Source organism: Sorex fumeus, unplaced genomic scaffold (genome assembly GCF_029834395.1).
Source record: "Sorex fumeus unplaced genomic scaffold, SorFum_2.1 ptg000002l, whole genome shotgun sequence".
Taxonomy (NCBI): Eukaryota; Metazoa; Chordata; class Mammalia; order Eulipotyphla; family Soricidae; genus Sorex; species Sorex fumeus.
The window spans coordinates 9,573,898-9,590,479 of record NW_026606059.1 but is presented as its reverse complement, the minus strand read 5'-3'; the positions used below and the strand labels follow the sequence as shown (position 1 = coordinate 9,590,479).

General features: G+C 46.9%; 1 protein-coding gene across 1 annotated transcript in view; it reads right to left on the bottom strand.

Annotated features, from left to right (window-relative positions):
- Positions 1–16,582, bottom strand: part of RUNX1T1 (RUNX1 partner transcriptional co-repressor 1) — a 166,563-nt gene that overhangs the window by 68,261 nt on the left and 81,720 nt on the right. The window contains 2 exon segments of the mRNA XM_056130687.1: positions 125–366; positions 2,869–3,006. Of these exon segments, the coding sequence (XP_055986662.1) occupies positions 125–366; positions 2,869–3,006 (380 nt within the window).

Here is a 16,582-nt window from a genome sequence, read left to right as displayed (position 1 = left end):
GACCACAGGATGAATCGGACTCGCATGCAATCTGCAGGTACGGAAACCATGGCCAGGAACGCCGAGGGGCCTTGTGTGTCCCCCATGCATGTCCCCTCCGCCCAGAACATTCCCACGCGCTTACCACCAGTCCCAGGACGAGGGTGCGGACTCGTTCCCCTATCTCCGGTGAAATGTCATTGCCAAACTGCTGCAGGGTCGTGAGGAAACGTTTCAGCTTGCTGAGCTGCCTGGCGCCACAGGCTGGGGGCAGCTGTTGATTAGCCAGAGAGGAGGAGGAAGAGGAGGAAGGCCCGTTGCTGAAGCCATTGGGCGGTGAGGGGGCGCCATTCAAGGCCGTGGGGGAATGGCTGGTGCCATTGGTTACTGCCAAGGCGCAAAACCAAAAAAGAAAAACGTTAGAGCATCACACAGGAAAACGGTACCCGTTTCCAGGCCCTGAAATAGAAGGTTTGCTGCCTTGAGGGCTTGCTTTTGCATTGCAACCAGTGGGGGCTCAGAGTGCAGGGCCAGACCTTTGGAGGGGCACCCGGCGCTTGGGTCCCCTGGAACTAGACAGGTCTCTTCGTCACACAGCAGGCCTGACGGCACTCAGCACAGAAGCTGATAATAAACGGAGCAGGCAGCAGCACGGCCGGCCCTGCCTCCCGAACGCACATATGCCAACCACCTGAAATGTTTCAAGCACAGAACAAACAGCGCTCGGATGTCAGCCTTTTGTCACAGGCTTACATCAATATAACGGGACTATTCCTCCCTAAGCTGCTCCCCTAGAGAAAGTGTACATTTGGCGGAGACTAAATTTATCACTGAACATTTTTAATCATGTTTTGTACACACAACTGACAGCTGTGTTTATAGAAATAGGACTTTCAAGTTTTAACCTTATACCACCCAATTAGAAGGCTATTTTCCCCCCTCATAGTTCTTAACTACTTCTCTAGGGGAATTGCAAATCTCCTGGAGGAAGAAGTCAGAATGGATCTAGTCATTATCAAGGAGTGATTTCAAGAAACTGAAAGGAATTACTAAACCCAACTAATGGCATGGGAGGGCGGTAGAGAAATAAATTCATTTTTGATCAAACGGGTTATAGTCCATAAGAATCAGGCTAAAAAAAAAAAAAGCGGTGCGTTTCTTCCCACAGGAAATGCTGAGTGTACCATATCCAATCAATTCATCTGAAAACTTGATCTTTTTTCACTAGAGCCATATTTTAAATACAACGGATCAACAAGCAACAACAGTTTGAAGATGTTTTAGCTATATTAGTAAGCGTCTCTAATAAAGGTTTCAAGAAAAAAATAATATTTTTTGTCTCAAGTGAATGCCAAAGCATTCTAGTCTAGAAGCAGTAGTTCAGGAACTCAGTGCTAGGCTAAGTTCCTCCCCTTCACGGAGTTTCTTTCTCCTCTGATTTTCAATAGTTTTCTACATGACATTTGCCAAATAAGGAGAGGAGAAGAGGGGATGGAGAGGAGGGGAGGGGAGTGGAGTGGAGGGACCTGGCCTTGCACTTCAAGTTCTGAGGAACAAGGAGGAGGGTAGTGGAAGGGGAGAGGAAAGGAGGAGAGGAGAGGGTAGAGTAGGGGAGGGGAGAGGAGGGCAAAAGAGGAAGGGTGAGGAACAGGAAGGCGAGAACAGGAGTGGGAAGGGCAGGGCAGGACAGGGCAGGAGGGAGAAAGACGAGAGCTCACGGGACATGTCACTCTCCTGGGGAGAGTGACACAGTGCCACCGAGACAGACATATGCCTATCACCGCAGCTTGGTGAACAGCAGAGCAAACACAAGATGACAGAGTTACAACTTGGCACTGCTGGGCCTCCTGCTCCTTACACATTTGAAAGGTCTCTTAATGGCAGCTGAAATGACACTGTATAAACAGCCGGGGATGCTCTTTTCTCTGATCCCTCCTAACCCCATACTATTATCGTCACTCATTTTTCACTGATATAGATTTCCTGGCACGTGCCAATAAATATTTGTATTCCTGTACAAATATTTTATTTATGCAAAAGGGAAAGTCTTGTCTGCAACAATAGAATGTTGTTGCTTTCACGGATCCTCAAAGAGAAGTTTAACCAAGACTTCGAGATCAGTGAAAACAATGCTACTCAATAACCCTCCTGAAAGAAACAGGAACAAAAAGGAAATACTATTCCGCCAGGCTCTACTGTCCTTCCCAGGACAAGACAGAAAATCATGAACCCCACTGATGAAGAAAGAACACAGTGTCAGATCCAAGCTAGGATCAAATAAAGGTTTAATAAAGGTCTGAGATAGGGTCAAGGTAAAAAAAAAAAAAAAAAGTAGGTCCTAATTTCAGAGAGTGTTTTTTTTTCTTTCTTTTCTTTTTTCTTTCTTTCTTTCTTTCTTTTTTGTATGAGACTTGCACACAGCAATATCCTGTTTAACTTAAGGATGTTAGCTTTTTGACATTATTTGTAACAGTTTGGAATAGAGGAAAGTGGTATTAAAAGATCAAAAATAACCTGGAAATGATTACGCATACTTCCATGTTCCAAGTCAAACTGAACAAACTAAAGGAGTTCCACATGAAGTGGAATGAAAAGTCACACTGAAAACTATAGTTGCAGACCAAAAAAAGCATGCTCTTCATTGGCTTTACTCACAGCATACTAACTAACACTCCAAAGCAATCAAGAAAGGCATCAGATATTGGCCATCCGACACATCATGCCTAAGATGCAGTTCCGTAATCACTACCTCTCCCAAACTGACAAAAGAGCTGGGGTCTTTGTTTATGCATCACACACTGATGCTGAAATCTGAACTCCCCTCTGTGTGCAGGGCAAACCAAAATCCAACTTCAACAGGGGAAGACAAAGGCGGAAAGGCCTACTCACACGTGGTCGGTGTGAATGAGCTGGTTCTTGGAGCTCCTTGCGTCGTGGGCGGAGGCGGCATGGTGGGAGGAGTCAGCCGAGATGGGGTCTTCACATCCACAGGTGAGTCTGGCATTGTGGAGTGCTTCTCGGTCCGATCTGGAGAAAGCCACCAGGAACCCGTTATTTAACTCCCGACATACCTAGGGGGACTGGAGCTACAGTACCGCGGGTAGGAAGTCTGCCTTGCACACGGCTGACTCAGGTTTGATCCTCAACACCACCAGGAGTGACCTCTGAGCACCGCCAGGTATGACTCCCCCAAAAAAATCAACAACCAGTAAAACCACCCCACTTTTGTTTTTAAGTGGGGTTCATCTTTTTTTTTTTTAAACAAGCAAGTAAACAGAAGAAATCCAATGTCTTCTGTCGCTAGAACTGGCTTCTGGACTGAAGTTTAAATCAGGACTCGATCATCCGAACCCCACTGAAGAAGGTGAGCGCAGATGGCAGGACCTCATTTCTAACTGGGTTATTTTATAGCCTTTGTTATTTCTGGCTTGGGCAGATGCTACCTTGTGGTGTTATAGGCAACAGCACAACTTCACTCGGAGCCGAAGCCAACATTAGCAAGAGGTAAAAAATAGATGAAGAAGTAGGATGGTAATGAAACCCTCCGACAGCTCTGAAATCACACGAATCTGTAGCTCTCTGAGACAGGTGAGACACGGACAGCCGCCAGCATTTTGAAATGATTTTTTAACACTCAATCCGCTTTCCATGCTTAGTTTTCTGGCTGGGTAGATGAAGCAGGTTGTCTGTAAGACAAGCCTCTCTCCAATTTTTTCCCTGCCCTGTTTGAAAAATCATCGCCACGCAAAGGCAATGAAGTCAAGTTATTATTTCCTTAGAATCGGTGAGTTTATGACCCAGAGTTTGAAAACCACGAGACCGAGACATCAATTAATCTCAGGAAAAGAAGTTTTAAGCCCCAAGTGAAAAACTTAAAAGAAGACACTTCTAATTTATCTTCATGAACATGTGACAGAGACAAATAAATTTCCTGATGACCCAATAATGAACACTTGCACTTCTGAACTGTTTTTTTTACCAACTATCATTTTCCTTTGAGATTTTGAATTTCTTTTCTCAAACCACTAATCAAAGCAGCAACTCTTCAGTAAAAAATGACTTTCATATGTGGAATATAGATAATTCCAAAGCCCCAAAAAATTGGTACAAACAGAAACACATAGCAACAAACTGTTGAACTTGGTGAAAACTGCTAGAGCTAAGGGAAGGGGCTGAACCAAATGGATAAAAAGATCAATCATTTTAATGGTGAGTCTTAGACACATATAAAGGTATGAAGCTACTGTAAACCAATGTCATCAATTGATAAAAGTTTCGCTTCCTTAGATCCAATTTTGTCACAAACGCACAGGGAAACACACACACACACACACACACACACACACAGAGGTTCTGATAGCCTGAGATACAGATATAGCTCACTTTGACTTTTTAAAAAATAAACAGATCATTAGTAGATTACAAAGAAGGAATAATGGTGATTATCATGAGAAATTCTTAAATTTACATAAGTCAATCGTCAAAAGTCCCAATGTATTACCAATGATAAAACTGAATCTACTGCACCTTTATTCAAAGTGAATTCATTAAGACCTGAGTTTGCAATCCAACATTTAGAAGCTGAAATAAGGTTGAAACTCTATTAGGGAAGATGCAATAAAAGACTGAAAAAAAAAATCATCCTAACAAGCACATCCTTATTCACAGTATTAATTTCCCTATTCTTAACTTAAACAGTTGGTTGAACAGTAATGAGTTGTCCCTAAAGTGAATCATGGGTTTCTGAGCAAAATCATGGTCGAGACACACATTTTGTCCTCATCTTATTGTAAGAAACTCCTCTTATCTGGCTACTCTACTCCGAAGCATTTGACAACATGTAGCATCAGTAAGTCGCTTATCCTAGAAAAATACAAAAGGAAGACTCCAAACGTCTTCCTCAATAGTTAAATTCATTGCACAATCTACTCACCTCAACCAACCTCAGCAACAAGGGAATAAATAGCTTTCCGCTTACATTGCAGCTGAGGGAAGAGGTAACAGCAGCAAATACAAGTCTCCCTAAATAAAGGCAAATATTTCTGTCATGCCAAGGAAGGAGGGAGGAAGGGAGTTTGCCAGAGTCGGCTGGGAGATAACAGTGGGAACTGCTGGTCCATCTGGTTTTCATTCTGCTAACACTCACGCTGAACTGTTGGGGAAGGCAGTCCAGATACACAGATTGGAAGCACGTGGGCGCACACAGAGGAAGAACAGGAGGGGGAAGGGGAAGTGGGAATAACAAAAAAATAAATAAGACGATAAAAGAAAATGGATGGGGGGAGGGGAATTAAGAACAAGGAGAAAGGCTTAATGGGGGAAAGGGTGCCCCAGAAGAAAGTGGGGACCGGGGTGCTTGGGGCTCTCCATCCCCAATCTTCATCTCATCCTTGAGCTGCCCCAACCAGATGGATCTCAGGCGCCTCTATTCTGAGAGAAACAGCCCGCAGGAAGAAAGAAGTCAAAAAATGAGAAAGTGCACATCCTCATCCAACTTGGAGGAATCTGGCCATTTCTGTTCTCCTGCCCAATGTTGGACAAGTTTTTTGATGTTCATCATTTCAATGAGACGATACGTCATACACCTATCTGACTGACACTGGTAACGCAATTCTTATCCAAAAGTGATAGCAGAAATAGAAGGCAGAGGGCGGAGAGGGAAGAGAAAGATAAACTTTTTAATTCTCGAAATATCATCAATATTTTAGGTGCACCAGCCACCGGGTCAATGCATGACAACCGAGCAGTGCCGCTAATGGCAATACGTAAACGTTAATGAGAATCCCTGTATAGGTGCCCAGATTTCGGATTTTTGACATGAGTCAAACTTCTGCGACTGTTGGCTTCTCTATGATCAAATGAAGTCCCCAGCCGAGAGATCCTACAAACTCAGACAAAGTGGGACCATATGTGCGGTTCCATACAATCAATCCAGGATGGAGATACTTGGGGAAAGGACTCGCAAGGCGCAACCCCTGCACACAGAGAAACCCTCTGGAGTAGGGAGATTTAAGATAAATTCAGAAAACGTGTTTTAAGTATGCTGAGTTCTGCTGCATTTGTTTTGGATTATTTGAAAAACAACATTTTGAAATCTATATTCTTGATATTTTTATAGCAAATAGAGAAAAAAATTAAATCTATGATTTAACCACGGAATCATTTCACTCCCTTTCAAATAAAAGGATAGAGTAAACCCAACATTCGCAACTACACTGTAGCACTGTCCTCCCATTGTTCATTGATTTGCTCTACCAAGCACCAGTAACATCTCACAACAAATTGTAAGACTTGTTGTTACTGGTTTTGGCATATCAAATACGTCACGGTGAGCTTGCCAGACTTTGCCATGCGGGCGAGATACCCTCGGTAGCTTGCCGGGCTCTCCGAGAGGGACGGAATAATCGAACCCGGGTCGGTCGGGTGCAAGGCAAATGCCCTACCCGCTGTGCTATCACTCCAGCCCAAACCCAATATTAAGTTCTAATATTTATGTAATTTTTTAACTTCATGAAAATTACACTCTTGTACGTAATTTCTATTTTTAGTAGCCATAGGAGACTGCCCTGACATTTATCGGCCCAAAATGAATCCTTTAAGAGGGACAAAAGTGGAGCTAGGGTGGACAGAAATCCCCAGCCGTTCCAAAGACAAATGAATAAACCAGTCATCTCTAGGTTAATGATTCACACCACTTCTAAACAAGACAATCTTCCCTTATGTGGTAATATTTCAACTCACATGGCGAACAGCCAGCACATATGTACAAAAGATGACTGACACATGGAAGAAAATGTGGCATATATAAATACATTACTGATACCATTTCAGTCTCCAATTCGACGTCAGGGCCTCTAGAAGTGGAATGTTCCCCATTTCCTTTATTTTTTTTTCCCATAAAAAAAAGTAAAAAGAAAAGGTATGGCATAATCGACCATGGCACTTATTTTACTTTAAGTTCGTTCAAATGGTTCCAGATGTGTTGTTTAGGCATAAAGAGTAAGCATTCCACATTTGTTTTGTTTACATACCGTCCTAGAGGGGATTAGAGCAAAAAGACAGGGTGTTCAGTATTAGTTGATGGTACATCTTTCTCTATCAGAGTTCACGTCAATTATATGTCTCCACGGTATTAGGGATTGAAAAACTGCTTGGTCAGGTACTGCCCTGTCTCCACTGAGAGAGAATTAAAGTATGTAGGAGGCTGTGCTGCAGATGGGTCATGCCCAGCGGGACAGGAGGGGCCATTCACTAATTCACTGATGAGGAGTGAGAAAGGACAGGGAAGTCCTTCTAGGAGACCAGGGTACAGAGAGATAGTCCAGCGAAGGGCACCTGCTTGCATGCCACTGACCTGGGTTCAGTCCCCAGCATCCACATGGTCTCCTGAGCCGACCAGGAGTAATTCCTGAGTGCAGAGCTAGAAGGAACCCCTGAGCATCACCAGGTGTGGCCCCCAAACATTAATAAACAAACCTAGGCTGATAAGATGGGGGGGGGGGGAGGAGATGGATGTTGAGGCACTGTATGACTGAAACTTAACCATGAACAGTTTTGTAAGGGTCTATCTCAGGTGATTCAATTAAGAAAAGGTTTTTTTTTTTTTTTTAGACAGGCAGGAAGGGGCTGGAGTGATAGCATAGCGGGTAGGACATTTGCCCTTGCATGCGCCCAACCCTGGTTCGATTCCCGGCATCCCATATGGTCCCCCCGAGTACCGCCAGGAGTAATTTCTGAGTGCAGAGCCAAGAGTAACCCCTGTGCATTGCCAGTGTGACCCAAAAAGAAAAAAAAAAAAAAAAGACAGCAGGGAAGGCAGTTGACTTGAATGTCACTGCTCTGGGTTCCATCTCTGGCACTATATACAATCCTCTGAGCATCCCCTAGCCCCCCCCCCCCCACTCCCACTACCTCCAGAATGATCTGAGTACAGAACCAGGAGGAAGTCTGAGCACTGCTGGGTGTGTCTCCCCAGACAACAAAAATGTAGACACAGAATTCTGTTTGCTTTCTATTTCTCTAAAAATGCATTACATCTAGGTCTGACCGTGAAGTCAACGTGATCGCCCCTAAGGTCTTGGGGTGTGAGGTAGCAGCAGACCCTAACACTAGGCAGGAACAGAGGAGGTGTGTGCTCCCTTTTTTAAGCTGAAGTGGAAGAACTGTCCCCCCTGACAGGCCCCGGGTGTCCAGACAGACGCGGCCTCAAATGCGGAATGCTCAGCAAGCAGTCAGCTGCGAGTCCTCAGAGGATGTCTCTATCTGGAGCCTCCCAGGACGGGGATTCCCCAGACCCCCCTCCCCCCCCGCCCAGTGATGCGGCTGCACGTTAAACGAGGTGAGATGTGGCACGTTAAAAACGAGGTGACCAGGCTGGGCCCACACCCTGGCACTTCAACCAGGTCCCGGCCTGATCCTTCAGATACCAACAGTTCTGAGCGCTCCATCATCCACTCAACTTTTCTCACTGGCGAACGACGGCTTTGTGGCAAGTGTCCCCCCAGATTTAAGCATCAACTACACAGGCCCTCCTCTGGCTGGCCTGCCTTTCGTTGGTAGCTTCGTTTCTTTAATCTAGAAGATCGAGACCACCTTACACGTGGTCACTGCCCGTTTGGACATCTACCAAGGCGTGGCCTGGGAGCTGCTGGGGTTGGGGGTGGAGAGAAAGGACAATGGGCAGGCGCTTGCCCTGCTTGTGCCTCACCCAGAGTCAGTCCCTGGCTCTGCACATGGTCCACTAAGCCCCGGCAGGACTGAAGAGGAGAGAGGAGAAGAAAGAGAGTGGGAGTGGGGGAAGAGTAGAAGGGGGGAGGGGAAGGGGGAGGGGGGAGGGAAGAGAAGGGAAAGGAAGGGAGGGGAAAGCAGAATATGGAACGGGGAAGGATGGGTGAGGGAAGGGAAGGGAAAGGAGGAGGGGAGGGGAGGGGAGGGGGAGGGGAGGGGAGGGGAGGGGAGGGGAGGGGAGGGCAAAGTTCCACTCCCGACACTGCCAGGTGTGTTCGGTGTCCTACAGCCAGTACAAAAATAACTGCCCAGGTCCCAGAGATGACCCAGAAGCCGTGACACCCACATACCAGGGTGTGGGCTCAGCACTGTGCCTCGAGCACCGAGCACCATCCCAGCAGCACTGTGGCTCCCCCCCGCCCCCCACCCCCCAGAGCCCTGAAACTGTGATCCATGGTGGCCAGAGGGTGTGGCAAGAGCAAGGCCTCCACGGCAGAGCCTCACAGGGGCACCAGCATGAGGGAGCCTGTACCTGGCACGGCCCCTGTGCAAGCAGCACTAACACTACCTGCCGTCGGCCACAGGCGCCACCCACAGAGACACTGGCAGCGTGAGGATCTGAGCCCCGAGATGGGAGGGACAGTCAGCAGTGGGCAGGGCCCGGGCTTGCATTAGCCCAGCCTGGTCTCCATCCCCTAACCCCCATGCGGTCCCCCCAGGCCCACCAGGACTAGCCCCTGAGCACCACTAAATGTGCCTTCCCCCCAAAAAAAAGAGAGAGAAAAAGAAAAAGATATTAACCCAAATTTCAAACAACTAGCATTTAATGAGAGAATGAGTTCAAGCCCAAGACCAGTTTCTTACGTTAAGCAAGTATGATAACGACTGCTAGGTCCTGTCTTAGCATAGATGTCCCAGGAACACTGATTTTTTTTATTGAATCATGAGTTCGAGTCCTCCACTCCTCTCGGAGAGCCCGGCAAGCTACTGAGAGTATCTCACCCGCACGGCAGAGCCTGGCAAGCTCCCCGTGACGTACTGGATATGCCAAACACAGTAACAACAAGTCTCATAATGGAGACGTTACTGGGCCTGCTCGAGCAAACTGATGAACAACAAGAGGATTATGACCATGACCACTGTAAGATGGGAAGACACTCATGATCGAGTCTCAGACATAGAGTGTTCTAACACCAGTCCCTTCACCAGTGTCCCCAGGTTCCCTCCTGCCCAAAGGCTGCTATTTCCGAATGCAAAAATTTCTGTTCCCTGATTTAAAACCACTGGGAATAGGCCAAGGTAGCACAATGGGTAGGGCATTTGCCTTACACCTGGCCGACACCCGGGTTCAATTCCTCCACCCCTCTCAGAAAGCCTGGCAAGCTATCAAGAATATCCCGCCCGCAAGGCAGAGCCTGGCAAGCTTCCCGTGGTGTATTCGATATACCAAACACAGTAACAAGTCTCACAATTTGTTGTGAGATGTTACTGGTACCCCGCTCGAGCAAATTGATGAACAACAGGAAGACAGTGCCACAGTGCAACAGTTTCCCCTATGCCATAGACATAGAGAAGGCCTTGCTACTCTCCTTCCTTGCGAGAGAGCCCTAATTTTATTTAGGTACACAATTTTAAAAGTAATCAGTGCTCCCTGCTCTACAGTAATCACATTCTGATTTTCACCTTACTAGCATCCAATGCCATGCTCCAGCTCTGGGCAGCAACGGGTCCTAAGGTAGGTCTGCTGGGAGCTTCTAGAAAGGGCTTTCTACATCAGTAGACAGAGTCTCAGGAAGACAATGTTCCCTTTCTGATAGTCTCTGTTGCATGTACTTCCTTCCTTCCTTCCTTCCTTCCTTCCTTCCTTCCTTCCTTCCTCCTTCCTCCCTCCCTCCCTCCCTCCCTCCCTCCCTCCCCTCCCTCCTTTGGTGACAGGGGCATGTCTGCACTCAGTTTTTGCTCAGGAGCAATTTCTGGCTCTGTGCTCAGGATGGACCCCTGGCAGTTCTTGCAAGACCATATGACACGCCAGGCGATCCAACCCAGGGCTGCAGGTGCTGTAACAGCACACAAGGTTAGCACCTGCCTCACCTGTCCCTCCAGAGCCGTGGTTTCAACTTTCCTACCTATAAAATTAACCACCTTAGATAATAGGAGCTCAAGGATCCTTCGCAAGGTCAAAGATTCTCTGGTTCCTTTCTTAAGCTGTGACTTCCGATCATCCCTAAAGCAAAGATACCCAGAGAACATGAGTCTGACAGCCAAGTGACCACAAATGAAATGATTTTGAAATTGGTGATTATTTACCAGGCTTCCTCTGATCACATAAATTCCTATGTCCACAAGAAGGCCTGTAAGGCACTTTTGCCCATCACTACTGTGTTACTCTCATCACGTTGCTCATCGATTTCCTCGAGCAGGCATCAGTAAGGTCTCCATTCGTCCTAGCCCTGAGATTTTAGCAAGTGCCACACTGGAGGCTCTTTCAGTGTCAGGGGAATGAGACCCATCATTGTTACTGGGTTTTGGCATACTGAATACGCCATAGGGAGTTTGCCAGGCTCTACCGTGCAGGCAGGATATACTCTGTAGCCTGCTGGGTTCTCCGAGAGTGAGAACTAGACAATAAGAGGTCATGATGTGGCCACACGCTTCCGGGAGCTTGGTTTTGTAGTTTCTGGGTCCTGGCCATTGATGGGATTACACGGCACTGGGGGCAGTTGGTGGGTGTAACTCCTAGCTACTGGACGAGCCTCATGCATGAAGGAACCGGCAGTGGAACCCAGGTGTGCGGGACCCAGGGCTGAGATCTTCAAGCCTGTTCAGATTGGGACTGGGCCTCCTCCACCCAGATCCCCCATCTTCCAGTAGTTAAGCATTCCTAGCTAGTGACAGTGTCTGGGGACAGTGTCTCCCTAAAAAACCTCGTGCTGGGAACTGTCACACCTTTTGAGTATTTAGGGAGACTCCACATTCTCTTGCGACCTCAGACCCAAGACACCAGTGACTGGTTCTGACCAACACTTAGTCTAGAATAGGCCATTTCAGTGACTTTCCCCAAGACCTGAGTCTCTAAAGTTAAACAAAGAAAAAATGATCCCACTGCAGAGATAGAAGATGCTCTGGGTTACTGTCTGTCCTGAAAAGCAGGTCTGCATGAAAACTCAGGCTGCTGAGAAGAAGCCAAGAAAATAAGCATCATGAAGGTTGTCCAGGAGCGGGGAGACAGCTCAAAGGAGTGGACAGGTTTCCAGGAGGGCGATCCGAGACCCATCACTGGCACCATACAGTCCCGAGCACTGCCCCCTCCCATTGCCCCAAACAGAGGCTTTGTCCTGATAACACCCGGCTTCTCATTCTACATGGCCAAAATTCCCACCATGTTTATCTTTCACACTTTTCTATCATTCCTAGTCAAGCAATTCTGTCCTTACCTACAACCTAGTTCTTGTTGAATTTTCACTTAGAACCAGAGAATCCTAAGAAAAACAATTTTTTAAATACCCCTGTGTTGTGGATGCAAGGTACCATTCCTAACGCCTGCTGCAACCCTTCTTGACTGTCTCTTCATGGGAGCTCTGGGGCGTGGAGTCCTCCCCACCCTCCTCCCTGAGACAGTGAGCCCGTGAGCTCTGAGCCTCCTCCCTGAAACACTCTAAGCTCCTCCCTGAGCCCCGGGAATGCAGGATTTTCCCTCTCTCCCTCTCTCCTCATCTTCCACAGGTTGTCTGGGTTGCACTGTCTCTTCTAAGTGTTTCCTTTTTCTTTAATTCCGTGACTGATAACAGCTGGCATTTTCCTCCACACTCCTTCCCAGTTCCCTTTCAAATGTTCCCTCTCTGGAGTTAGTGACTTTCATTAGTGGCTTGATTTGCAGTAAGATGGTCCCAAACATCTGGGTGTGGGAGACCGTCAGGTTTGGGTACCACTTCTGCTGTTCCTGTGTAAAATCAGCTGCGTGTTTCCCATCGCCGTGCTGTGGGAACTCCATCAGATCATAGACATAATGTGCTTGGCAAAAAGCCTAACACATGGTAAGCGTGCCAGAAAAAGTGGTTTGTGTCACACCGGGGCCATAACATTGAGCATGATGAATACCCAGACCTCGAGTTCTGATGTCCCTCCCGAGTTCTAGACGCAAACATCTAGGGTCACTCATCGCAAACTCTCATCAAAGCATCTCTTGCCCAATCTATTTAGAATCCCATGGGATTCTACTTCCAGTCATTTTCCTATATAGATCAACAGTGTGAGCCCAGATCTTGGTCATCTTCAGAGGCCTTTGAAAACTCTAGGCATCAAGTGTCTGCCTCTTGACAGGGCATCGGGAGACTGTCATAGCCCCTCTGGCTCCCCACCCACCTTTGTTTCTCCATCAGCTCCCATCCCCATCTCTGCATTCCCAGGAAATGACTGTATTCTCCTAAAAGATGCTGGGCACTCGGGCGTCTATCAGACAGTCTGCCACCCAGGCCTTGTTAAGCCGAGAGTTTTTTTTTTTTAATTTATTTCCATATTTATTTATTTATGTATTTATTTTGCTTTTTCGGTCACACCTGGCAATGCACAGGGCTTACTGCTGGCTCTGCACTCAGGAATTACTCCTGGTGGTGCTCAGAGGACCATATGGGATGCTGGGAATCGAACCCAGGTCAGCCGTGCGCAAGGCAAATGCCCTTCCTACTATGCTATCGCTCTAGCCCCAAGTCGAGAATTTTTTAAAACTCTGTTTAAGTGTCACTTCAGCCAAAACGCATTTTTTGACTTCCAACCTCAGCCAGCCTGAGGGGCTACCACTCTGCCAAAGGACTAGGTGTCCCGGGCCCTTTACACCGTTTTCTCACCCCCTAGACCACCAGCCACGTGATGGGACTGGCATCTCGCTCGTTTTTATGTCCCCAACATCTTGCTTAGTCCCTGACACACAGAAAACGCCCCAGACATTTAGTGTGTTGAATAAATATGCGTGAGTGTAATCGCACGATGTGTGCTCACAGTCACAACTTGGAGACTAAGAATTTTAAGAGACATGACAGCTTCGAGAGAGAATCATCTACATATTCCCCCCAGAACTCTAAAAGAAACCTGAAAAGAAATTCTATGCTCTAGAAACATGTCACCAAATATAAACCTAGAAACAGTAGTAAATTGTGCACTTAACAGTTTTAAAGTATCATAATACATTTCCAAAGACCTTTTACATAATATGCGATGCAAAAAAAAGGCTTTGTAAAGCAATTGCTACATGACCTAGTCTCCCAAAATTTCCATTTTACAATAATCGCACCAATGTAATCACACAGATGCACATTCCAAACAAAGAATATATTATAAACAAAAAATACATTTTTCCATATTCCACAATTTTTTTTTCTTTTGAGTGGTGGTGGGGGTACAGATTATTTTTAGTTACTTCTCTCTTATTTAAAAGTCTTGCAATGAGCATGTTTTCTTTTTTTATAAGGGAAAAAATGCGAAAAAAGAACTTTTGAGGACAAGTTCTTTTTTAAAAATAAAGTTTTTAGGATAAACTTTAATATCAGGCAAGGCACGGTATTTACCAAATGTCCTGCCTGCTTTATCTCATTCTAAATTTCACTATGTAAAGGTACTAAAATTTGACCACTTCAGAGAAAGGAACTGAAGCCCAGAGCAGTAGGATATTTTTTGACTAAAGCTGTAGAACTTTTAGAACAGATCACTTTGTAGTCCATTATCATGTAAAAGTAGTGTTATTTATCCACAACCTGAAAAACTGAAATTTAGACACTTTCAATACATGATACATCTTAAGTCAGCATAGCACAGTAGGTAAAAGGTCTTTGGAAATGTATTATAATACTTTAAAACTGTTAGGAGCAATAATACAGCAGATAGAGCATCTGCCTTGCATGCTGCCAACCCAGGTTCCATCCCCGGTGTCCCATATGGTCCCTCAAGCACTGCCAGGAGTGATTCTTGAGCATCTCTGGGTGTGACCCCCCCAAAAAAAATGTTAAGTGAATAATTTAACTGAAGCAATAGCACAGCAGTAGGGCGTTTGCCTTGCATGCGGCCAACATGACCGACCCGAGTTCTATTCCTCCGCCCCTCTTGGAGAGCCCAGCAAGCTACTGAGACTGTCTCTCCTGCACGGCAAAGCCTGGCAAGCCACCCATGATGTATTCCATATGCCCAACACAGTAACAAGTCTCACAATGTTACTGGGCCCGCTCGAGCAGCCCCGCTCGAGCAAATGGATGAACAACAGGAAGACAGGGACAGTAACAGTGAATAATTTAACTAGTATTTCTAGATTTATCTTTGGTGGCATGTTTCTAGAACTCAGAATTTCTTTCCAGGTTTCTTTTAGAATTGTGGGGGGCACTGAACTTTCCGATATCACTGTACTAGCCACTTGCAGCCACTGACATTTTCATTCAAGCAATGAAGTTTTCCAAGTTGAGTCCTTAGACACACTGGCTTATTCGGGTATCATTGCCATGGTCCCCAGGCCCAGTGAACCACACTCAGAAAGTTCTCCTTGAGGACATTTCTACAGCTGCCCTCAGTCAATGCCATGCCCATATCATGACTCTGGAAAGCTCCTAGGAATAACAGCCTTGAGGCAAGAGTGGCTCAGAGGTGACCCTACAGCCTGGAAAGAGCTTCTCAGCCACCCCAGTGGACTTCTGCAGCTGTTTTCATTTCAGTTGATAGTTAAGACATCGGTAATGAAAGAAAAGTAGGCAGCTAATGACCAGAAGAGCTCTGCAGAGGCTTAAACTGGGGCCCGCAGTCCCCTACTACGTAAACCTCACTGCAACCTCCCTGATGACCAGGCCCCCAGACTTGGCCGTGGGAAGAGCTGAACCCACAGCTGGCCTGAAGTCAGAGATGACCACCATAACGCAGGACACCATGGCAGGAACACAGGCTAAGGAAACAGCTGGGGGGCTGGGGGCGGGGAGATAATCCAGCAGGGAGGGTGCTTGCCTTTCATGCAGCCAACCTGGGTTCGATCCGCGGCATCCCATTTGGTCACCCAGCACTGCCAGGAGTAACTCGAGTGCAGAGCCAGAAGTAACCCCAGAGCATCACCAGGTGTGGCCCCCAAAACAAAACCGAAATAGCTGGGGAAAAGAATGAGTGTGAACACATGCCCAACTATGAACTCTGGGGAGGCCGGGAAAACCCTTCAAAAATATTTTGATTGTGAGGCTGGAGCCTATGATAGCACAGCAGATAGGGCACTTGCCTTGCACACAGCTGACCCAGGTTTGATCCCCGGCATCCCATACGATCTGCCAGGTATGACCCCCCAAACCACATAAAACAACACAAATATATATTTGGATTGTCTCTGCACAGGGCTCACAGGAATTCTACTCTCTTTCCAGAGTCGAGAGCACCGTCCAGCTGGTACTCTGACAAGTTTCTTGTCTTTCACTGCCTCCGCAACCACCAGACAGGCTTTGAATTGGAGACCCTCTAACTCCGGCAAGGAGGAGAGCCAAGGTAGCCTGTGCAAAACAGCACGGACACCTCTGTGAAGTGTCCGGGTGCCGAGAGCGGGAAACGGGACAGGGCGAACAAAGAGGACGATGACCAATGTGCCCAGCCGTTACCTGGGGTACGAACTCTGGGCAGCAGTGTGGGGATGGTCTTAACCAATTGGCTCATTCCCGACAAAGATGACCTGCTGAGCACCAAGGAAAGGAAAAATGCTCTGACACGAACAAGTGCCAGATAGGGGTTCTAGATGGAAAACTAATGGTCAGCTCCAGCTGGAACACAGAGATCTCCTGCCCGCGGGAATGGGAGCTCTGGAGATGCAGGGGACCAAGAAGCCACTTTCCCCAGCTACTGCCTTTATGAGGCTGCAACCTGCTGAAGG